This window comes from Elephantulus edwardii, unplaced genomic scaffold, assembly GCF_000299155.1.
Source record: "Elephantulus edwardii isolate Elephantulus edwardi_28Jun2011 unplaced genomic scaffold, EleEdw1.0 scaffold00202, whole genome shotgun sequence".
In the NCBI taxonomy this organism is placed as follows: Eukaryota; Metazoa; Chordata; class Mammalia; order Macroscelidea; family Macroscelididae; genus Elephantulus; species Elephantulus edwardii.
In genome coordinates, this window is record NW_006399952.1 from 5,610,980 (window position 1) to 5,634,554 (window position 23,575).

Sequence of the window (23,575 nt, forward strand, 5' to 3'; positions counted from 1 at the left end):
TCCCCCATAGACTTCAATGCCATAAACATATTCCATCCAGTTTTTAGTCTTCTGAATCTGTTGAAGCCTGCCCGGTCCTGTGCCATCCTCACCATCTCCGCTGAGCTTAAGTAAGCCTGCTGTTCCAATCACTGTGTCAACCCACCTCTCCAAGAGTCTTCCTCCTCTTTTGCTGATTCTTTTCTTCTCCAAGTGTGTCACCCTTCTCCTGGGACAAGCCTCTCCTGATAATCTACCCAAAGTATGCGAAACAAAGCCTCACCATCTTGCTTCTAAGAAACACTCTGCTGCCCTTGTGCCAGGACAAATTTGTTTGTTCTTTAGGTACGCATGGTCTCCTCTTGTGTTCCTTGGGAGATTTAGATTCTAGATGGAACCTAAAGCCGTATCATTTGACCTTTGGCTCATTTTAAGTTAGCAGATAGCTTTTCCTGTAGCCTAAGCATTGTACATTTCAGAACGGGCTGTGAAGAACAGATCTGTAAAGTGTGACAAAGAACTTCCGCCTTTCTCGTTAAGGTATTCATAACATTTCTGTGACCTTAGTGTGTTAGCTGAGACTCCCAAATGTGCCGAGGTAAAGATGTCAGAGCGGTGGGCCTGGACAGATATGGCTTGAATATCCTCTGCTCTTACCTTTGCTGTAATGGGCCGTGGAGTAAATTCAGCCTTAATAGCAAGCATCAGGCACAGCAGCTCCATTGGCTTTGTCACTCTGCTGGCCACTTGGGCCCTTGAGGCTGGGACTTCACCCGATGTGTTTGTTTAGCACGTCCGTCATCTCATTTCTCCAAGTGGGACCATTTTTATGCCTGTGTTCATGTGCTTGACCAAATGGAAAGCTCTGAAGGGACTCCAGTTGTACAATAATAAGATATCATTGAACTTGATCCTGCTCAAGGGAGGAATGATTCCTTGTTCAGAGTTGCAAAAGTGGGATCCCGATGTTCCATAAGCAACATTTCCTTCACACAGAAATTCATGTGCACTGACAGACTGCTTGTTAAACCTGACCCCATAGCTGGGAATTAGTTCATATTTTCCCATAGACTGGATGATTTCCAAACTACGTAGTTTGCTGTCCTTTGAAAAGTTCCTTGTATAGTTGTCAAGTTCAAACAACACAAAAAAGTACCCAGTGAAACAGCATTTCTTCCCATTGCTGACCCTAGCCCCCAGACTCCTTTCTTGGGGACAACTGCTATTTACAGGTAAGTATGTGTGCTCTCTCTTTACCCATTTGCTATGCATGTGCAAACATACATATGTATGCATAACTTTCTTTTATTACCTTTCAAAAATATACTTTCATTTTTAGAATATTGTGATATCTGGGGAAAAAAATTGTACATGAGAAGTTCTCATATACTCCCCACATCCTGTCTTCTGTTTTTCAGCTCAACCACTCAACTCGCTTCTATGGCATTGGAAACAGCTCCTAGCTGACCCCCAGGCTATGAAACCTATTGGACGAAATTGCCCATCCTTCTCCTACAGAACCAGTGGCAGATTTGAACTCCCAAGAGGCTAGCCTCCAGATTAGCAGCAAAAGTCCTTAAAAACTAGGCCAGCGGAGCTCCCTCCCATTATCAGCATCTTATATTGACATGGTCTGTTGGCCACTGACGAGCCAGTGTGGGTTCCTGTGGGACTCCGGGGGTTTGCTCTCTGCTGCTCATCTGGAAGGCTGGCACTGAACCTACCTATGGGTGCTGTGAGTGGAAGGCCTGTCGATCTGCCTTTTTAAAGATTACAGCCAAGAGATGCTTTTGAGCTCAGAGCCCAGGTCTACTCTGGAACCCATGGTTCTTCCATGAGTCAGAATCATTGGCGACAGGTGTGTGTGTTGGTTTCATTGATGCATTATTAGTTACCATCCCTACTTAATTCCAGTTTCATTAGTTTGACATAATGTTGTTTCCTGTTTGAGGATCCCATCCAGGATTGAGTTGCATTTAGTTGGCAGGACTCCTTGGGCTCCTCTTGACAGTATCTCAGACTTTTCTTTGGTTCTGGTGATCATGACAGTTGGTTGCATTCGCTTGTTTGTTTAACCTTTGAGGAGTGCTAGTCAGGTATTTTGCAGAAGTCCCTCTTGGAATTTGTATAATGTTTATCACACTATTAGACTGATGTGAAACGCTATGGGGAAAAAAAGCACAGTGGTTAAGAGTTATTTGCATCACATCTTATCAGTCATGATCTTGACCGAGACTTAGTGTTACAGACCTTGCTCACCTGGCTGAGAGAGAGTCTGTCAGGGTCCTTCACTGTAAAGTTACTCTACTCCTTTGCACGCTGTCCTCTTTGGCATCAAGCCATTGTATGTAGTCCACCCTTGAGGAGGAAATCATCTTCCTTCTTTCTTTATTTTGCTGCTCAAATCATTTTAGTTCTGTTTCCTGGGAACTCTCACAGAGTTTCCCTGTCCCTTTGGCATACTCCCATCATTATGGGTTTTTGGTTTTGTTTCTGTAGCATTAATTTTATTATCATCGTCTTCTCCTCTTGTGTATTTCCAGTCCTAGAAACAGTCATTTCCCATTTTATTCATTTTTCTTCTTTTTTGTGTGTGTCTTTCAAACTGCATCAATAGAAATACAAGGTTTATCTTGCACAATGCCAAAAAAACCAACAATGCCAGATACTGAATTTCTATTGCACTTCCCTTTGAACATCCCAGCAGGAATAAACTGCTGAGTGCAGATACCATGCAGTGCACTTTATTCTTTATTTCATTGGAGAAGACGTCTCCCTTTGTCTGGTGGAGCCACTGGTGATTTTGAACCACCAGAGATGCTTGGCTTTTTGGTTAGCAGGATGATTCACTATAGACTATGCCATCAGAGCTGCTCAGATGTCCAGAGTATGTGCTTATTTGTTTAATATATATAAATATATAAAAAAATATATATAATATATATAAAAAGATATAAAATATAGATAAAAACATAAATATATATATACACACACTTCAGAGGCCAGATCTAGATTCCTATCCTATTCTCCAGTGAAATGGAAAGGTTTTTATCTCATTTTCATTTCCTTGGTACTTTACCTTTATGATTTTTATGATTGTCTTATGTCCCAGCTACTTTTTTCTTCCAACTAGGAGTGCAGTCTTCAATATGGATTGAAGCTCAACATCAAGAAGACAAAGATTCACACTATTGGGCCAACTGGCAGCACCATGATAGAGGAAAAGATTGAGTTTGTTAACAATTATAGCTTGCTTGGCTCCATAATCAATCCTCTTGTCACCAGCAGTCAAGAAATAAAAAGATGCATTATACTGGGAAAAATCTGGTGTCAAGGACCTCTCCAGAGTACTGAGAAGCAACAGTGTCAGTCAAGAGACTAAGGTGTGCTTGATGACCATGCATGCCATGGTCTTCGCAATTACTTGCTGTGCATCAGAGAGACAGATAATGACTAAGGATTACTGAAGAATTGATGTCTTTGAATTGTGGTGCTTAAGAAGAGCCTTGACCTACAATGGGCCCCCCAAGAAAATGAATCAGTCTGTCTTGGGGAAGGTGAAACCAAATTTATACTTGAAGGCTAGGATTTTGAAGCTCTGTCGCACATATTTTGGGCACATGACCAGGAGGGACTGGTTGTTGGAGAAGGACATGATGTTCAGAAGTGTGGCAGGACAACACAGGAGAGGAAGACCTTGGACGAGATGGATTGATCCAGTAACTAGGGCAGTGGAATAGGTATATCAGAGCCAGTGAGACTGGCTCAGAACAGGGCAGGCTTCAGAGCTGTTGTACATAGGGTCGCTATAAGTTGGATGATGCATAACAACAACAACAACAGAAACTCACTAACTTCATACCTTCTTCCTTTCCTTCCTCTTTCCCTCCTCTCTTTATTTCTCTTTTTCTTTCTTTCTTTCTTCTCAAGCATGGAAGCCAGCTTTAGGAACTCCTGAAATTATTACCTGTCTCTCTTCCTTAATTCTAAATATCTAGAACAAAGAATCTCACTCACCCCATTTGTGTCATGCACGTGCCCCTGCCCTGTCTAGCCAGCTGTGCCTATGGGCATATGGGTAGCAGTTCATAGGACTGTAGTTTCTTGGGGCTGCAGATGAGATACACCTTCTGAGAGGTCATCAAAAGAGAAGCAGTGCTCCACCTCTTCTTCACGCCAGCTCTCTTTCATGATCCCATTTTAATCAGTAATGCAGCCATTTTCCCAGTCTGCTGTAGAAATCTTGGCTTCATTTGTTCAGTAGGTATTCACTGAATGTTTGCTGATTACATTGGGAAAATGCTGGGTGCTAAGGGCACAATGGCAGGTGAGATTACCTGGGAGCAAAACCCCAGAGACTCTGAGGACTTGAGGAGTGGCCAGTGCGGCTGCAATGTGGAGAGTATGGAGCTGGGAATGGGTGAAGGGAGTCAAGATAAGCCTGGAGAGGACAGGAGGAGCAGATTGTACAGGGCTTGCAGGCGAAGAGAAGAATGTTGTTCCTGTTCCAAGAATGATGTAAAGACATTAGAAGGTTTTAAGTAAGAAGGGACATTTCTAGCTTGCATTTTTTTTAATGTGTGTATACCATCAAATCAGATCTGACTGATACAGGAGGAGATTGCCCCTCCTTCTCCAGCAGATCATCTGGCAGATTCGAACCGCGTACCTCTGTTGCAGTGCAGCTTCTTGCCACTAGGCCACCAGAGCTCACCTCTAGTTTGCATCTTAAAAATATTTCTTTTTAGAGCATGCTTTATAGGTGGGAAGAATGGATGTAAGGAGGCAGTCAAGGAGCCTATTGTGGGAATCTGCTGGAGAGGAGACGTTACTTGGGTTTAATGCACTGGTAATAGAGATGGGAAGAAGTGGCTGAATTAAAAACATAGTTAAATGTATCAAATATAGTGAGCTCGGTATTCGATTGGAGTGGTGACAATATATTTGAATCTTTTCTTTTTTACTTTTCACCTTTGGTTACCACATCAAATCAAAGATACATTATGTTCTCATTTCTACTACTACTAATGACCAAAAATTAAATCACCTTTTGATGAACAAGAAATGTCATTCTAAGTTCCACGCATGCGACCTCCTTCACTGCGTACTATGATGCTGAGAGGTGGGCGTAGATACTGTTCTTATGCTAAAGGAATGAGGTACAGAGAGGAGAAGTAACCTTCCAAGGTTTGAACTAGGTCACCTGCAGCAAGTGGGGAAGCTAGGCTTGGAATCCAGCTGGTTGGCTTAGTGAGAAGGCTGTGTTCTTCTCACCCACCATGGCCTGTCCGGTCCCACCGTCCGTCAAGGATAGATGGCTGCAGCTTCTCACTCAGGTTCTCACATCACCAGTCTCTCTGCCAGTCTGTTTTCTATGAACTGATGCCCACACATCTCCCTGTAACTCAGTTTCCATTTTCTTCTGACCTTGAACCACCACTTTTACCTTTTTGATAAAACTCTCAGTCTCAGATTTCAGGCTCTATACTCTGACTCGCTGTACCAATCCATCTGTCTTCTTACTTTTTCTTTGCAGAACTAAAAAACCACACAAATATTTGCATGTATATCAGTTTTTCCTTTATAATTTTATTTCAGGATTAGTTTGGGAGATCTGGTGGCCTAGTGGTAAGTAGCTGTGATGCCAACCTAAAGGCGCACAGTTCTAATCCACCAGCTGCTCTACAGGAGAAAGTTGGGCAGTCAACTGTTTACTGCCTTTGAAAGCCCACCAGAGGGGTCAGCTTTGAGTAGGTTTCTATCTGATGGCAAATAATGATACAACAACAACAAGGACTATTTTATTTTAAAGTTATTTCTTTTCCTTTTTTGATATCACTAAAAGCACATACAGCAGGACATACACCAGTTCAACAGTTTCTACATAGCCAAGTTCAGGGACTTTAATCACACTCTTCAAGCTATGCAAACATTCTCTCATTCTCTAAATTATTTCCCCTGTTAACATGATTTCACTGCCTGCTAAATTTCCTATCTAACATTTCCAGCTTGATCCCATCTGGATAGTTCTTTAAAAGAGTGTAATACTCAAGGCAGATATTCTTCACTAATTAAGCTAAACTGTTCAGTTTCAAGAAGACGTCGGGCAGGATAGATTTGTCCTCTATATTTTTGGATCTTTTTTTTTTTTTCATGGTAAATTGTATGCGCAGAAGAATACTTGCCAACCCAACAGTTTTTAGACGTACAATTTGGGAACATTGATGACATCCATTGTATTATGTGATTATCACCCTTATTCTGAATGGAAATGATTTTAAATATTTACATAATGCACTGGTCTGCAGTTGTTTGAGTTAAACGTTGTGATGAGGTAATGAATGAACGCTACTCTTTGCTTTGGAATCGTGTCATAAAGCAATGCCAGTCTTCCTATTTCTATTGTGAGATTCTTTCCTCTGAGGTAAGAGGTGTTTGTGACTTTAACAACACATGACATAGCAAAGAGTGTCTAGAGAGGGGCGATTCTGAACAGTTGGAAAGAAGCCCCTTACTGCTCACTTCCTGTGACTGAGGAGTCCTGGTGGCACAGTGGTTAAGTAGTCAAATGCTAAGAAGTGCACTGTTCAAATCCACCAGCTACTTTGAGAGAGAAAGATGTCTGCTTCCGTAAAGATCACAGAGTAGGAAACCCTACCAGGCAGTCCTACTCTCACCTGTGGGGTCATAGTGAGTCAGAATCTTCTGGACTGACAACAACACCTGAATCTACACCAAATATGGGGTCTAGGAGGCACTGCTGTGCATCCACTCCATGGGAAAAGCCTTCCCAATGCCCCTGTGAGGCCCAAAGGTTGAAGCAAAGTGCGGGCAGAGTGGCCCGAGATGTATGTGGAGAGTTCAGAGCCTGTGCCGTGGACGAGGGGAACAGGTGTTGAAGGACTTTGCAGGATTATCAAAGAATGTGGTGAAGTGGATTCTTCCAGTCCTGGGTGTTTGAAAAGAAAACCTTTTAGGTGATTTAGCATTTGCTGATTCGGAGGCCATTAGTGGCAGTAAGAAGTCATTGAACTGTTTGAAAAGTTACACACACAGTAATTCACATCACACAGAAACGTCCTGTACGTTGAAGGAGGAAGCACGCATCACATGGGGGCTTACAGCTAGGATGGCCATAATATTTATCATCCAGACTGGTGCAGTGAAAACCCACTGCCGTAAAATTGGTTTTGGTTTATAAGAACCCTCCATGACAGAGTAAAAGTGTCCCATAAGGTTTCTGAAGAGCTCTGGTAGCCAAGTAGGTAAGGAGTTACACTGCCAACCTAAAGGTGGGTGGTTCAAAGCCACCAGTTTACTCCAAGGGGAAAAGATGGTCAGTCTCATTCTATGTAGTTTACAGCACCTAAAAACTCATTGAAGGGTTTTGACTCTACAGCAATGAATTTGAGTATTTTTTTTTTTTTTTAGTTTTAAAATCCTTATGGGAGAGTTAATTCAATGCCCTGGAGTCTGAACCACCTCGTAGCGGACCGTTCAGTGGGTTTCTGAGGCTGAAAAATCACACCTGAGAGCAGAATGCAGTAGGATCATGAGGAGATGCTGGAGGATTCTACCCGAGTGGCATGGGCTTTCGGAATTCACCTTTGTGGGGAACTACTATCACATCTTTCAACAAAGGTTTATTCCGAATGCTGTGTAGCGTTTACAGGTTGCTTGTATATGTAGACATAATACTTTTGAGCATAAGTTTCTTTCTTGGACCAACACTCTGAATTTGGAAAGCAATAGATTTTTTTCCCCCCTTATGGAATATTTGGGCTCAGAATCATGGAAATGATTTTAAATACATGAGAATGGAAGTTAAAACTTAAAGCCAAAGTTTGCCCCTTGATAATAAAATTAGGCAAAATAAATGCAATCAGGCTTTTGAAGTGGACCCTACCTTGAACAATATAACAGCATTGTCGTAACCCTCCCAGGCTATTGTCAGGTCCCTACAAAGCTCACTGAGTGGCTGATCTATGATCTCTGGGTGAGACCAGTGGGCCTGAGGGAAAGGGAGGCATGTTACCTGTTGAAGGGAAAGGATCTCACCTGGTCAGTTTACCTGAGCACCAATTTTAAGACCTTCAAACTGTTTTCTCATTGGTTGTTTGAGTCTCTCCTCTAATAGCAAGAAAGGAGACTGTCTGGATGCTGGTGAAATTCTAGCCACTAAAACAGATGCATGCCTCCTCCTCCACTGTAATTTACTGGTTTGTATAGTCTCAGAACACAGAAAATGATATGAGTGAGTCATCTCAATTCTCCCAGCGACAATGCATGGTGCATGCTTAGTACCATTCTAAATGCCTGGAGAGAAGTTAATTCATTACATACAGCGGGTGCCTTGAGGCATCTTATGATACTTGGGATCAGAAAGACTCAGCCCTCAGAGATGAAGCAAACTCTATGACCTGACAGAATCACTTTGTAGAAGTGCTGAGAAAAGTCTGCACTGAGGCTGCCGCCCTGTTGAGTTGGGTCTGGACAGCGACTGGCTTTTCTAGGCCTCGCCTCCTCTTGGAATCCTCCTCACTGTGGTACTGCATGGAGCCCTAGTGGCACAGCAGTTATGTGTTTGACTGCTAACCAGTATGTTGGTGGTTCGAACCCATTGGCTGTTCATGAGAGAACAATGAGGCAGCCTCTCCCTGGAAAGATTTACAGCCTTCAAAACCCTGTGTTAAGTGCCATCGAGTTGAGTACACTTCATAACAACCCTATGAACAGCGAATCTGAATCTTGTCCTGTTCTAGCCATCACCATCATCTCTGATACACTTGAACCCCCTGCTGTGTCTGAGTCAGTCTGTCTCGTTGAGGGTCGCCCTCTCTTTCGTTGACCTTCCACCTTTCCAAGCATGAAGTCCCCCTCCAAGCAACAGCCTCTCTTAACGACATGTGACATGCCCAAAGTCCGTGAGATGAAGGGCACCTCTGTTCTGGTCAGTAGGGTTGCGGAGAGTCTGGATGGACTTGACAGCAGTGGTGAATGATGACTGTAGCATTAATCTCAGCCCCATGCTTTCCTAAGCACTGACAGCCTCACAGTGTCCCAAGGGTATCCATTAGCATTCTAGAACATTCCCTCCCCTAAACATCCTCAAGTTTACAACTGCCTCTGCCACCGGAAGTCCTTTCCCTCACAGAACGCTTTCTCATGAGAGGAGCTGGGATGGGCCCTCAGCCAAGCGGTCAGCTGCTCCACCACCGCTGTCATCCCCACCCCAGCCTCGTCATTTGTCCCATTCAGACGTTTGCTCTGGCAAAATCCTAAATGACTGTGTCCTTCTGAGGATACTTGGAAACATGCAAAACAACTAGGAGAGTGAATGAATTCAGAGAGTCCCAGGGGTCAGGTAAACAGCGTCATGGAATGTAAATGGATTCCCTGTTGTTCCTTTAGAAATTATTCAAGCGTCAAGTCCTTGCTTGATGCTTTACTTTGGTCCCACCCATCCTCACCCCCCACGTCTCTGCACCTGTGGGTGCTCAGGTGCTTTCTGAGCCCCGGGGAAAGGACAACCTGTCTGCTCATCCCATATGACCAAGCACGGAAGCTTATTTTTCTTTTCCTTTGCTTCCAGACCACATTTAATGTCACCACCAAGAAGACCTCTCTGGATATATCTCTGCCTGGTGGGAAGAGTGTTAAAATCGAAATTCTAACATCAGACACCGCTGAAACAGTCCTGGAGGTAAACTTCAAGTGCCAGCAGCTGCTGGACTGAAAGTAGGACTAATTCCATTCCAAAGCAGGGGCTCCTGGGCAGGATTATCTTGTGGACCCTTCCCACCTTTTGTTTTACTAGTTAGGTGACTTGTCTAAGAGACGCTAGCATTTTCCAGAGATCCACTGAAGAATCTGGGATGTAATCACTCCTCCATGTGCTCTCTGTTTGTGTTCTCCATGTAGATATTATTAGTTTTGTGGAGATTTCAAAAGTCTTTCGAAAGGCTGTTATTTCCCTGGAACTCAGCTCGGAATGTGCCCTGAGAATACGCAGAATGCTTTATTATGGGATGTCCTGTGGTGGGGAGCAGGCAGGAAAGTGGAGCCCAGCTGGGACTGATACAAAGTCATACTGAGGTTACAGGACCGGGGACACTTGCTTAGAGATCAGTGAAGAGCGTTTTCTCCAGAGTTGAACGGGTTGTCCTCTGCCCCAGCAGAGAGAACCTTGGAAATGACCATTAGTCTCCTACTGTCCAGAGGGGATACTGCCCTCTCACATCTGCATACTGCTCCCCAAGGCCAGCTCCTGGGTCTTCTTCCTGGGGAGGATTCTAATTCCAATCCTCCAGAGAAACATATGAGTGGGAATAAAAAGTTATAAACAAGAGGAAGTTGGAAAGTTTCTAGGATCTTGGAAAGGACAGAAGGTCCTTGCTGTGCTCGGGTTATGGTATCTGACCTCTGCTTCCCCTCAGCCAATTCTCCTTCTTAATAGACTCTTTAAGGCAACTCTGGTGGCCTAATAATGCTAAGAAACTGTGCTGTAATCCCAAAGGCACGCGGTTCAAATCCACCTGCTGCTTCATGGTAGAAAGATGGACAGTCTCCTCCCAGGTGATTAATTGCCTCTGAAAACCCAGAGGGTCAGCTGTGGGTTGGTTCCAAGCGACAATAAACAACAACAACAACAACTTTAAGGACCAAGGGGCTCTGTTGGCTTAGTGTGTGGCTAATTGCTCTGCTAACCCAAAGACTTCTCACTTCCAGGGGTTCAATCCATCAGTGGCTCCTCAGGAGAAAGAGGGGCAGTCCCTGCTCTTTGAGATTTGCAGCCTGGGAAACCCAATGCAGGGCTGCTTTGAGACAGAATCAGTGCAACGGCAGGGATTTGTGTTGGTTGGTTTTTACCCCCCTTAAGGACCAGTAACACACGAAAATCTCATTTTCGTATTTTCTATATAGTGTAATTTTATTGGTGATGTCTGTGTTTTGAAGCACTTTGACTGACAGAGAAAAAATTACCCTGTTTCTTTTATTACCAGTGCCTATTCTTCTCTAACGATGTTTGCGTTTATGTCTTTATAAATTATAAAAGTATTATCCACACTTTCCCCTCCTCACATCTTCCCCCTTTAATCTTTTCTATTGATATTGGCCTTAGCCTATTAGCTGTTTTCACTAAATAAACTAGTGAAGATGTTGTGCTTAGGTGCCCTTGAGTCACCTCAGCTCATAGCAGCTCTGTGAGTCATAGATGAACATCTTGCCCTATTCTGTGCTGTCCCACCATCTTCACCAGGTTCAGCCTCTCCAGGGAAAATACTGGTGATGGTTGCACCACGTGGTGAACGTAATTAAAGTAACTGAATTTGACACTTGAAAAAAATGACATAAAGAAGAAAACAATTGTCACATATATTTGTTGTTGTTTTATTGTTGTTATGTGCCTGCAAGTCACCTGCAACTCATAGCGACCCTATGTACGACAGCTCTGAACCCTGCTCTATCCTGAGCCAACTTTATTGTCTCTGACACACGCACCCCCATTATCCCAGTCTCTGAGTAAGTCCATCTCATCAAGGGGCTTTCTCTCTTGCACTGTCTTTCCAGCCTCCCAAGAAAAATGTCCCTTTCCAAGGACTGGTCCCTCCTGTCTATGCACCTAAAGTATGTCAGATGGAGCTTCAGAATCCTTGCCTCCAAGGAGCAGCCTGGTTTCACCCTCTTCAGGCCGAACTTGTTTATTCTAGCAGTCCATGGTTTATTCAATACTCCAGCACCACAACTCAGAGGCATCAATTATGCTTCTATCATCCATAGTCATTGTCCAGCTTTCTGATACATAGCACATAATTGTGAAGAGCATGGCCAGGATCGGGTGCACCTTAGTCTCCAGACTGACATCATTGCTCTTCAGTACTCTGCAAATGTCCCTAACAGCAAACTTTCTCAATACAATTCATTTTTTGATTTCCTGGCTGCTGGTACCAAGAGTACTGCTTATAGAGCCAAGCAAATGAAAACTGTTAACAGCCTCAACCTCTTCACCATCCATCATGATGCTGCCTATCTGCCCAGTGGTGAGAATCTTTGTTTTCTTAATGTTGAGCTTCAGTCCACATTGAAGGCTGCATTTCTTGATCTTCTGAAGCAAGTGCTTCAGATCCTCCTCAGTTTTAGCAAGCAAGGTTGTATCATCTGCATAACACAGGCTGTTGAAGAGGTTTCCTCCAATCCTGATGCCACATTTCTCCTCATGGAGCCCAGCCTCCTGAATGATCTGTTCTGCATATATATTGAGAAGGTATGGAGATAGGACACATTCCTGGCATACAATCTTCCCGATATTAAACCATGCAGTGTTTCTTTGCTCTGTTCTGACGACTGCCTCCTGGTCCAAGTATAGGTTTCACAATCAGTTACTCTGGGATTTCAATTCTTCTCAGAGTCAGCCACAGTTTGTTGTGATCTACACAGTCAAAATGAAAATTTGTTGCATATGTTTACCAAATAAAAATTAAAATAAAAATTGGACTCTTAGAGAATCCAATAAAAAGGAAATTGACTTGCCTTCAGCTCAATTCCAGTTTATGGAGACTCCATTGAGTTTCCAAAGTGCATCTTAACAGGACGAGACTGCTCATCTTTCTCCCGAGGAGCAACTGGTGGATTTGAACATCTGAAGACTTGTACCTTTTTGTTAGCAGCACAGCATCCAATAGTCTAGGCCACCAGAGTATCTTAAAGGTAAAAGAAAAGAAAAATAGCAGGTCCTTCCATGTTGTAGAGGTGAATTAAGAGAAAGTGTGAAGAAAGAACATAAGGATTTTAAGGAGCTGTTGGAGCTGACGGGGATGGTTTGTGGTACTGTGGGAAGACTCTACTAAAGGAAGATTTGAAATGAAACCAAAACCATGGTGTGAAAAAGGAAGACTCATTAGTGTAAAGGTGAGAGGAGAATGTAAAAGGAGAGCAACCCCTTCTGGGGATGTGAGGTTTGCCCTGAGGGACCGCCGTAGTAGATTAGACCTGAGGTTGTTGGTAATTCAGTGGTAGAAGTCTCTCCTTCCGTGTGGTAGACCCAGGTTCAATTCCTGGCCGCAGCTCCTCATTTTCGCCACCACCTGCCTTTCAGTGAAGGCTTGTGTGTTGCTATGATACAAAAAAGCTTTCCATGGAGATTCCAGACTAAGACCTTGAAGAAAGACCTTGATTTCTACTTAGAGCAATCAGCCAGAGGATCACAACAGTCCAAGTACAATCAGTCATGATGACGATGGTGCTGGGCCAAGCAGCGTTAGGTTGTTGCATAGGGTGTGGAGTTAGCCAGGAGCTGCTTCAATGGCAGTGAATAACACCAGCAGATTAGATTTGACCATCACGGGAAACATCAGAGTGAAGCCGACTTGGGTGTCAGAGCCAGACAGTGGCCCATAACCTTTTTTGTATGGCAGCCAGGCAGGGGAAGGGACACCCTGACGTTCCTTTTCTGAGATCTGGGAGGACAGCACGTGTTCATGGAGCATAACTGCTGCCCTCTAGTGGACAGTAAAGCCCCAAATGACCACAGGCTTGGGGCCAGGCCACAGACAAGATGAGACAGACAATGCAGCTAAGACTGGTCATGTCCACGACAGTGGGGCTGATTGTTCTCTTCTTCACTCTGTTTCTTTTTTTATTTCTAAAATTTTCTAAAATGATTGGCGCCATTTTCATATTCAGAACCAGGGTATTTTTCATGTTCGTTGGGCCATGGTAACACTGCTTACAGATGTTTAAAGGCAATGGCTAATTTTGTATTTCACAATTAGTAAACATGGTGGACACTCCTAGTGCTTTTCACCATTTTCCCGTCTCTCATTGAAGGCGGTGTCACACAGGATTGGACTGTGCCGGGAGCTCTTGGACTACTTCGGCCTGTTTCTTGTTCGCTTACACAAGGAGGGCACATTTTCTGGTAAGAGGGAGAAAAATGCCTGTGAACCAGGAGATGGGTGGGCAGGTGTGAGCAGGGATTCTGCCTGGGAGATGTCACAGGTAGGTGGGGGTGCTGGTTACCCAACATCCTCAAGGCTGTTTCCCAGTGTAGGGCCTTTATTTCTGCCTTGGGCCTGGATGAAAGGATTGGAGAATGATGAGGGTGTCTCTGTGGTGGGTGAGCTGCCCTGAGAATAGCAAGGTGGTGAGGGCTGAGACACAACCTGGTCAGGAGCAAGATGACTGTCCTGTCCTGTCCTGCTGCTTCACTTCCTCTTGTTCCTCCCCAGTCCCACTCTCTCCCTGCCTCACCATTCCGCCCTGATTCTATGCCCCCCTCACAGCTGCCTTGTGAACTGTGACCAACTCCAGCTCACAGCAACATCCTTTCTGAGAGTAATTTCTTTTCATCATAGAAGGTGTGGATAATATAAATAAGTTTCTGTTGTTGTTTGTGTTGTTATGTGCCATCAAATCAGCTACAACTGAAAGCCACCCTATGCACAATTGAACCCTGTTCTACCCTGAGCCAATCTCGCTGTCTCTGACACACCTACCCTCAGTGCCCCAATTACTGAGTCAATCCATCTCATCCAGGGTCTTCCTCTCCTATGCTGGCCCTTGACCCTCCCAAGCATGATATTCTTCTCCAAAGACTGATCACTTCTCCAAAGACTTACCCAAAGTATGTGAGATATATTATCCTTGCCTCCAAGGAGCAGCTTGGTTTCACTCTCTCCAGGACAGACCTCTTGGCAGTTAGATCGCTTGACAGTCCATGGTATGTTTAAGACTCTTCTCCAGTACCACAACTCAAAGGCTTCAATTCTTCTGCTGTCAGCTCAGTGATGCAAAACAAGTAATTGTGAAGACCATGGCCTGGATCAGGCACACCTTAGTCTCTAGACTTGCTCATCGAAACTCTGGAGATATTCCTAGATCCTTCTTATTATCTAAAAATGTATAAAGAGGGGAAGGAGCCCTGGTGGTACAATGGTTAAGTGCTTAACTGTGAACCAGAAGTTGGCTGTTCAAGGCCATCCATTGGCTCCATGAGAGAAAGACCTGGAAATCTGTTCCTGTAAAGGTTACAACCTAAAAACTCTATGGGAGAAAAGACATTTATGGTAAGTGACCACTGTTATAAAAAGCTAAGGAAAGGTTTACATATAGATAGAATCAATCATGGAGGGGTATCAACAATATGGAGAAAGGGAGAGGGGAGTAAAAAGTAATAAGTAAGGTGAAAAGTAAGGCAAACTCAAGAAGGGGTAGATTTAAGAACAAACAAAACCTCATTACTGACTCATAGCTGACTCGCCAGCAGGTTTTCTGAGACTATAAACTTCTGGGAAAGAGATTGCCCATCCTTCTCCCATACAGCTCTTGGTGGATTTGAACCACTTGAGAGGTGCTACCTAAAGAGTGCAGCACAACTACCTACAAACTAAATAAGTTTAAAAATAAAGAAGTGGAATAAAAAAGAGAAACGGAAGTCCTGTAGGGAAGTTCTGTCTCACGGAATCACTATGAGTTGAAACTGCTTTGATGGTACCCACAACAAAACAACATCATGAGTGGTACAAAATGACAATTTGATTCTGATAGCTCCGGATTTACTCTTTAATGCTTTTTGGATATTTGAAAGGTTTTAGTTATAAAATAGTGTCAACCATCTTAAAATAGTTTACTATGTCTTCAAGAAGCTGTGAGAGGTGTTTGAGTCAGGAGTTAAGGTGTTAGGACCTCGGTTCTATAGCTAAGAGCTGTAATAGCCAAGTAAAGTGCCTGGGGCCCCTCTGGACCTCAGTTTCTTCATTGACATCACAATATAAAACATATTTCTTACTCAAGCCAGGTATTTTATGGGAATTAAATGATGTTTAATTTTTAATAAACTTCAGGAAATGAAATTTCATGCAAAACGAAGAAAATGCTTTCAATATTATTTTTTATTTCATATTTGTAATGTTTTCTTTTCCTGTTTCAAGCTTTGTATGTAAACTGTTATAGACACCATTGCAGACATATAAATTACTATTCTGAATGTAAACCACTGAGACTCTTTCTGCCCCTTTTTTTAGTTATGAAAAAAATGGCAGACTTTGAACTCCCCTATGTTAGCCTTCAGAGTCCTGAAGTGAAAGGCTGCAAGGTTGGACTCAGAAAGTGGTGAGTAGGCATTTAATGTAACATTGCTGGAAGTTTCTGGGTGGTATAAACCGTGAACTCATTCAGCTGCAAAGTGAAAGGTGGGAAAGGCACCATGAGTCAGAAATGGGTAAGAACACCTGATTTCCACCCTAGTCTGGAGGAGAGGTTACTGGAGCAGCTCAGAAAGGAGATGGGGCAGCCTGGGTACCAAGCAGTGAGTGTGGAGATGGTATAAGGCAGAGGAATAAGCTGCATATTATGTGGGCTGAGGAAAGAGAATCACTGACATTTGACCTAGCGTGAGAACTGAATGTGAACAGGGGGCCATATGATTCCCCTAAAGCTTTTATTATTGTGACTATTATTTTACATCTTTTCTCCCAGGGTCCACCAGATTAGGTATTATAGAGAAGCCAAGTGAAGTAGAAGGATAAACTGAAGGCTAGGCAAGAGTCAGTGTGGAAACTAAGGTTTGCCTGATCCAGGCCATGGTCTTTGCAATTACTTGCTGTGTATCAGGAAGCTGGAAGTGACTAAGGATGATAGAAGAATTGACGCCTTTGAGCTGTGGTCCTGGGTGAAGAGTATTGAATATGCCATGGACTGCTAGGAGAACAAACAGGTTCATCCTGGAGAGAATGAAACAAGGCTGCTCACTGGAGGCAAGGATTTTGAAGCTCTATCTAACTTACTTAGGGCATGTTGTAAGGAGGGACCCATTGTTGGAATGGGACATCATTCTTGGGAGGCTGCAGGACAGCACAAGAGAGGAAGATCCTGGATAAGATGGATTGACTCAGTGACGGGGGTAATAGGAGTAGGTGTGTCAGAGACAGTGAAGTTGGCTCAGGATAGAGCAGGGTTCAGAGCTGTTGTACAGAGAGTCGTTGCAAGTCACAAGTCACTCGACAGCACATAACAACAACAAGCAAGCGTGGGGACGTGGCTTTGTCAGGATAAGGGATTTTAGTTCCTAGGGTCAATAACTTCCAGGTGGGCCTGGTTAGAAATGGCGATACCTATGATCCACACTTCGTGAATTAACTGCTGAAGTATGCATAACATTTCGCTTGTGCCATGAATGAATGAATCCCTGAGTAATGCAGGTACCTGGATCCGTCCCTGGACTCTGTACTCATGGACTGCCGAGTGGCTGCAGAGCTCGTGTACCTGCAGGTGAGACGACCAAGAATGGTCAGAATTGTAGGATAGTTCGAATTACACTTGAAGTAACTTGGGTTCAAAATCGTTCTCATCATTGTTATTATTTTAGCAGTTAGGTATTTCACCTCCATTTTAATGCTCTCTGACTTCGCAGTTAGCACTTAAACATTTTTAGACACAGTGAAGATAACTTGATAATTTAAAGTCACCGTCCCCGTTAAAGCCCATTGCTGTTAAGTCTATTAGATTCACATTGTTGTCGTTGTCAGGTGCCATTGAGCCGAGTATGACTCAGAGTGTGTCATCCTCACGGACTGGAGCCCATTGCCATAGTCACTGTGTCAGTCCACCTGGTTGAGGATCTTCCTCTCCTTCGCCATCCCTCCTCCTTTCCAAGTGGGATGTCCTTCTCCAAGGAATAGCCTCTCTCTGTTATTGCTGTTGTTAGGTGCCATTGAATCTGAACCAACTCATAGTTGACCTGACCCCCCAGCAGCTCTTCAGAGGTGCCGTAAGCCACACGAGAAGAGACTGCCCATCTTGCTCCTTCAGAGCAGCTGGTGAATTTGAATCTCATGCCTCAGCTCTGGCACTACAACTCCTTACGGCTGAGCCACCAGAGCCCCCTTCTAGATTCATAGCAACCCTACAGAACTGCTCCATCGAGATTCTAAAGCAGTAATGCAGATCCTGCAGCTCTCTCTCACAGAGTGAATAGAGGGTTCAAACTGCCAGCCTTTTGGTTAAGAGCTGAGCGTTTAACCACTTCACCATCACAGCTCCTTTGAAGTCACATCCGGTCTCAGAATCTCATTCAGCAAAACTTTCTTTTTCTCTGAGCCAGCAAGTAGCATACCTGCCCCAGAGCCGTCCTCATAGGTGCACCACTCTGCAGTCGCTCAGGGCCACACGCTCAGAAGGACCTTGTACTCAGGTTCATGCTCCGCCACGCCATCTTGAAATGCCTCATAACTTTTGAACAAAGAGCCCACAATTTCATTTTGCACTGCGCCCCGCAAATTAGGTACTTGATCCTGCCTTCTACCCTCCCTCTCCAAAATGAAATTTTCCTCTCTCTGAGTCTGGTGGTGAAGGTTTGACGAAGCAGTGAAATGGTGTAGATGCTGCATTTTTCTACACCACCTCATTCCCCAGCCCCCATCCCAGCTGCCCACCAGTGTCCACTCTCACCAAGGTAACATCTTTTGCATCTGATTTTCTCCAAGACCTCCCTTGACAATTCCATGATAATGTCCCATATTTTTTTTCTGGAGGAGGGAGGGGTAGATCGTATCCTTCTTCCTTTTAAACTTTTTCTAGTAAAGTGCTCAGCTGATAACCAAAAGGTCAGCTGTTCAAATCCACTAGCCCCTCTACAGGAGAATTTTGTGTGACAGCATGCCTCTGGAAAGAGAGCTCTGATAGTATGGTCCTTGGGTGGGGGTGGGGGGGTTACCAACCCAGAGACCAAGGTTCAAATCCACAAGAGAAAAATGGGCAATCTCCTGCTATGCAATTTACAGCTTCTGAAAGCCCACCATAGTCAGCTATGAGTCCATTAAGAGCAAAGAGTGATAAGTTGCTTCCTGGAAGATTATAGTCTTGGAAACCCTGTCAGGCAGTTCTACTCTGTCCTCAGGCCTGCTGTGAGGTGCTGACTCAGTGTTAGCAAGGTCTTTGTTGGGGTCTGCATTTCACTTCACTCAGATGAAACACAAATCCTGATACACCTGCTTTACTTCCTCTGTAGCATTTCAGTCTTCTAATGGTTGTTACTAGGTGCTGTTGAGTACAACTCAGAGTGACCCTAAGAACAGTAGATTTGAACCTTGTCCTTTCCTGCGCCTTCCTCTGACACTCTTGAACCCACTGCTGCAGTCACTGCATCAGTCCTCCTGGTTGAGGGTCTTCCTCTCCTTCGCTGTCCCTCCGCCTTTCCAATCATGATGCCCTTCTCCAAGGAAGAACCTCTCCTAGCAACATGCCCCAGAGGAGGCAAGGATGGTAAAGCTCCATCTCACGTATTTGGGGCATGTCTCACAGAAGGTTTCAGCCTAGAAAACTGTGGAGGCAGTTCTGTCCTGTCATATGGATTCAGTCTGAGTAGAAATTGACTTAATGTCACCCAGCGACAAGAACATAGAGACATCAACAGTAGTAAACAAGTAAGAACGTGTGTATGGATAGGTATACTCAAATGGTTACATTTTTTTCTCCAAAAAATTATTGAAATTCCATTTTTTTATAAGTGTGTTTACTGGAAAAAAAACAACAACAAACAAAACACTGATCCTGGATCAGTGATCACATATAAAGGGCAAAGTAAACTTTCAAGGAACTAATTTTCTCATCACTTTAGAGAAGCTAGTGGGTCACTAGCCTGATGCCACAGTGCTCTCAGGGATCCTTAAGATTCCTCTCTCCATTCCACGAACGTTCATGAAGCTTTTCTGGTGGAAGCTGTACAGTAGGCATTGTCACAAAACCTGCACTTCTCCAAATAGGAATTTCTCATCCACATTCTTATGAATTTATTTACTTACTGTCTCTCTTCTCTACTTGGTTGATTTCTCCACTGTTCTGTGCTCAGAAATTAGAACTGTTCTTGGTACCACATTGGCATGAAAGTCATGTGGAGGATCCATGTTGAACTGATTGTTTTAAATGTATTGTTTATGGAAGCTTGGTAATAACACAGTAAGGAAGTTAGTACTATATACATGTTGTTGCTCTGTGCTGTTGAGTTGCCTATAACTCATAGCAACCCTCCGTGCAACAGTTCTGAACACTTCCCTGGCCTGAATCAGTCTCACTGACTCTGACATACCTACCCCCATTGCCCCAGTCACTGTATCAATCCGTCTCATCCAGGGTCTTCTCCTGTGCTGTCCCTCCACCCTTCTAAGTATGAGGTCCATCTCCAAAGACTGGTCCCTCTTGGCCACAAGCCCAAAGTATATAAGACAGAGCTGCAAAATCCTAGCCTCCAAGGAAAAACTTGGTTTTACTCTCTCCAAGTCAGACTTGTTTGTTCTCTTAGTAGGTTCATGGTATGTTCAAGACATTTATCCAGGACCATATCTCAAAGGCATCAGTTCTCCTGTCATCCTTAGTCATTGTCCAGCTCTCTGATGCACAACATGTAATTGCAAAGACCATGGCGTGGATCAGGTGTACCTTAGTTTCTGGACTGACGTTTTTGCTTCTCAGTACTCTGGAGAGGTCCCTGACTGCAGATTTCTCCAGTACAATTCTTCTTTTGAATTCTTGACTGCTGATATTACTAAGAGTGTTGATTGTGGAGCATGCAAGCTGAAATTGTTAAGAACCTCAATCTCTTCACCATCTATTATGGTGCTGCCAGTTGACCCAGTGATGAGAATCTTTGTCCTCTTGATGTTGAGCTTCAATCCATAGAGAAAACTACATAGAGTTCTTGACTTTCTGTAACAAGCATTTTGGCTTCTTCTCAGTTTCAAATATCCACTGTAGAAGAGAAAAAGCATGTTGTAAGCAAACCAATATAAAATCTTTTTTTTTCTTAAAAAGGAAAACCGTGATGTTTGCTGTCAAGAGATTGTGTAGGCAGCTTACATTACTGTTGTTGTTGTGTGCTGTCAAGTCCATTTGGACTCACGGGGAACCTGCAGGACAGAGCAGGCTGCTGCCACGATGGCAGTGGATTGCCAGGCCCTTTCTCTCAGGGAGTGGGCTCTGGTGACTAGTCTGGAGGGAGCTACATTGCAAGCTTATAGGTCATGCTTCTTTGATTGCTCCAACCACCTCGACACTCCTGGGGAAAAGATGGGCAGTCTCCTCCCACTCAGCGGACAACCTCTGATAACTGGCTAGAGGGTCAACTTTGAATTGATTCTGATTTCATGGCAGTAAGAGTTTGGTTTTGTTTTCTCCCTGGGAGTCTTTGGTGGTTTTAAACCGCCGACCTCAGGGTGAACAGCCATGTACCTAAGCACCACACCACTCGCATTCTTCCTGTGTCATGAGAGGAGGTTCGAAAAGGCTTAGCAATTCTCATTTGATATCCTTGTTGTTACCTACTGTGAGGTTAGTTGGTACTCAACTCATGATAGTGCCATGATCCTCAGACACAATAGTTCCCAGTCCTGTGCCATCCCATGACTGATCATAGATTACACTCATCATCTGTGAGGTTTTCACTGGCTGATTTTAGGAAGTAGATTGCCAGGTCTTTCTTCCTCCTTTATCTTAGCCTGGAAGCTCCACTGAGACCTGTTCCACAGCATTGCAACATACATGTCTCCATGGACAGACGGTGTGACCACACAAAAGGTGTGTTGGCTAGGAATCAATTCCAAATTTCCTGCGTTGTTGTTGTTAAGTACCACAGAATAGGAATTGACCCATAGCTGACCCTCCAGTGGGGTTTCAGAGGTAGTTAATCACATGGGAGCAGATTGTCTATCCTTCTCCCGTGGAACAGCTTGTGGATTTGAACCAAGTCCCTTTAGGTTGGCAGTGCTGTTCCTTACCACAAAGCCACCAGAGCTCCCTGGTCTCCTGCATTTTAGAAGGTGGAATTCTGCTACTGAACCACCACATCCCCCCTGTTGTTGTTGTCGTCATGTACTGTTGAGTCAGGATCAGCCCATAGTTGACACTCCAGCAGGATTTCAGAGGCAGTAAATCACACAGGAGATTGCCCATCTTTCTCCTGTGGAGTAGCTGGTGGCGTCAAACCATGTGCCTTTGTGTTGGCAGTGCAGTTCCTTACCAGTAAGCCACCAGAACTCTCTACTACTTCTATCGTACTTTGGTATAGGTGGCTTTTATTTAGCGTGATTCTCAGTGGCTGTACACCACCACTTTTCCTAAACTAAAGAGGGAGAATTGAAGATGAGAGGAGAAATGATGAGTCCGTCATTACTTTTAATATGCTTTTGAAGGAGAAAAAAAAACATTACTAGAGCCTACAGTAATACTTTGGGTTTAACATGAAAGGTCAGTGGAATAATTTGAATGTTTCAGCTTGCTAGAGGGCAGAGGAAAGAAAAGCCTCAGCACGTACTTCCTTCCTTAGATGGCTTTTATGAGACCAACCTCATTTAGTAAAGCATGTCCATAAGGTTCTTCTAATTCTAAAAGCAAAACAAAAAGCCCTTATGAAACACTAAATGCCCACTCTGATGTTTTCATAACTAGAATATAGTTTGTTATGTGCTAGTATGTTATAAGTCTTTTGAGTTCATCTCTTGTTACCCTTTGATGTATGTGATACCATGTTCAGTGTACTCTAATGCCTGTGTCCTGTGTCCTGGAGCCCAAGGTACCATTTTAAATGTTTGCTGAGGCTCGTTGTCATTGTACCCTTGCTATCATGGTACGTAATTTCTTGCATCTGCTTTGTTTGGTGGCACAGCCTTGGGTGAGAATGTACCACTAAGTGATAATATTGTTCCTGTGGGAAATAGGGTCTTCATTATGGTATGGTTTCTAGGAACACAAGGTGGGGAAAGTTCAGAACTCACAGTAGCATTGTAATATAGGATTTTCTCTGTCTGCATTAAGGAGCTATAAACCAGAGAGCAATGGAAAGTGTTTTCTCTGTTCACAGCTGGGAGACAGGAAAAAAGGATAAAAGAGAAAGCACTGATCTAACAATTAAAAAAAAAAAAGAATTCTGCCCTTGTTTTGCCATGTGCTCTTGGGCCAGCCTCTTCATCTTTCTTGTCTTCAATGTCTCTGTGTTAAGCCGTGAGGTTGAAATAATAGTTTCCAAGTTTTTTTGCTGCTTTTAATGCCATTTTAAAAAAGGTTACCATTGCATTGCTTCTGATTCATGACAATCTCATTCACGTGTGTCAGGGTAGAACTGTGCTCTATCGCATTTTCAACAAGAGATTTTTCAGAAGTAGATTGCCAGGCTCTCTACTTCTAAATCACCTGTGAATGGACTCAAACCCCCAACCTTTTGGTTAGCAGCTGAGCATTTAACTATTTACAGCATCTAGAGACTCCAGCTTTAATGAGCTCTTACTAACTTTTAGCTCTTTGCCTTGGAAAGGACTTTGCATCATGCTTGGAAGGGTGGAGGGTCAGTGCAGGAGAGGAAGATCCTGGATGAGATGTCTTGGCACAGTGACTGTGGCAATGGGGGCAGATGTCAGTGAGATTGGCTCAAGAGAGGGCAGGGTTTAGAGCTATTGCTCATAGGATTGCTGTGAGTCATAGTCAGCTTGAAGGCACATAACAAAACAACAACAACAACAACAACAACAACAGTGTTTTGGCTGGTTTATAGGAAGCCATCAAGAAATTGTATCTGATGTCTTACTAATCTTTATTAACATCATCTTAATTC

General features: G+C 43.8%; 1 protein-coding gene across 1 annotated transcript in view; it reads left to right on the forward strand.

Moving 5' to 3' along the window:
* The window catches only part of SNX31 (sorting nexin 31), a 77,207-nt gene that overhangs the window by 19,456 nt on the left and 34,176 nt on the right, over positions 1-23,575 (forward strand). Inside the window, exons 5-8 of the mRNA XM_006897167.1 lie at positions 9,572-9,682; positions 13,807-13,897; positions 16,002-16,089; positions 17,178-17,247. Of these exons, the coding sequence (XP_006897229.1) occupies positions 9,572-9,682; positions 13,807-13,897; positions 16,002-16,089; positions 17,178-17,247 (360 nt within the window). The remainder of the gene's footprint in view (positions 1-9,571; positions 9,683-13,806; positions 13,898-16,001; positions 16,090-17,177; positions 17,248-23,575) is intronic.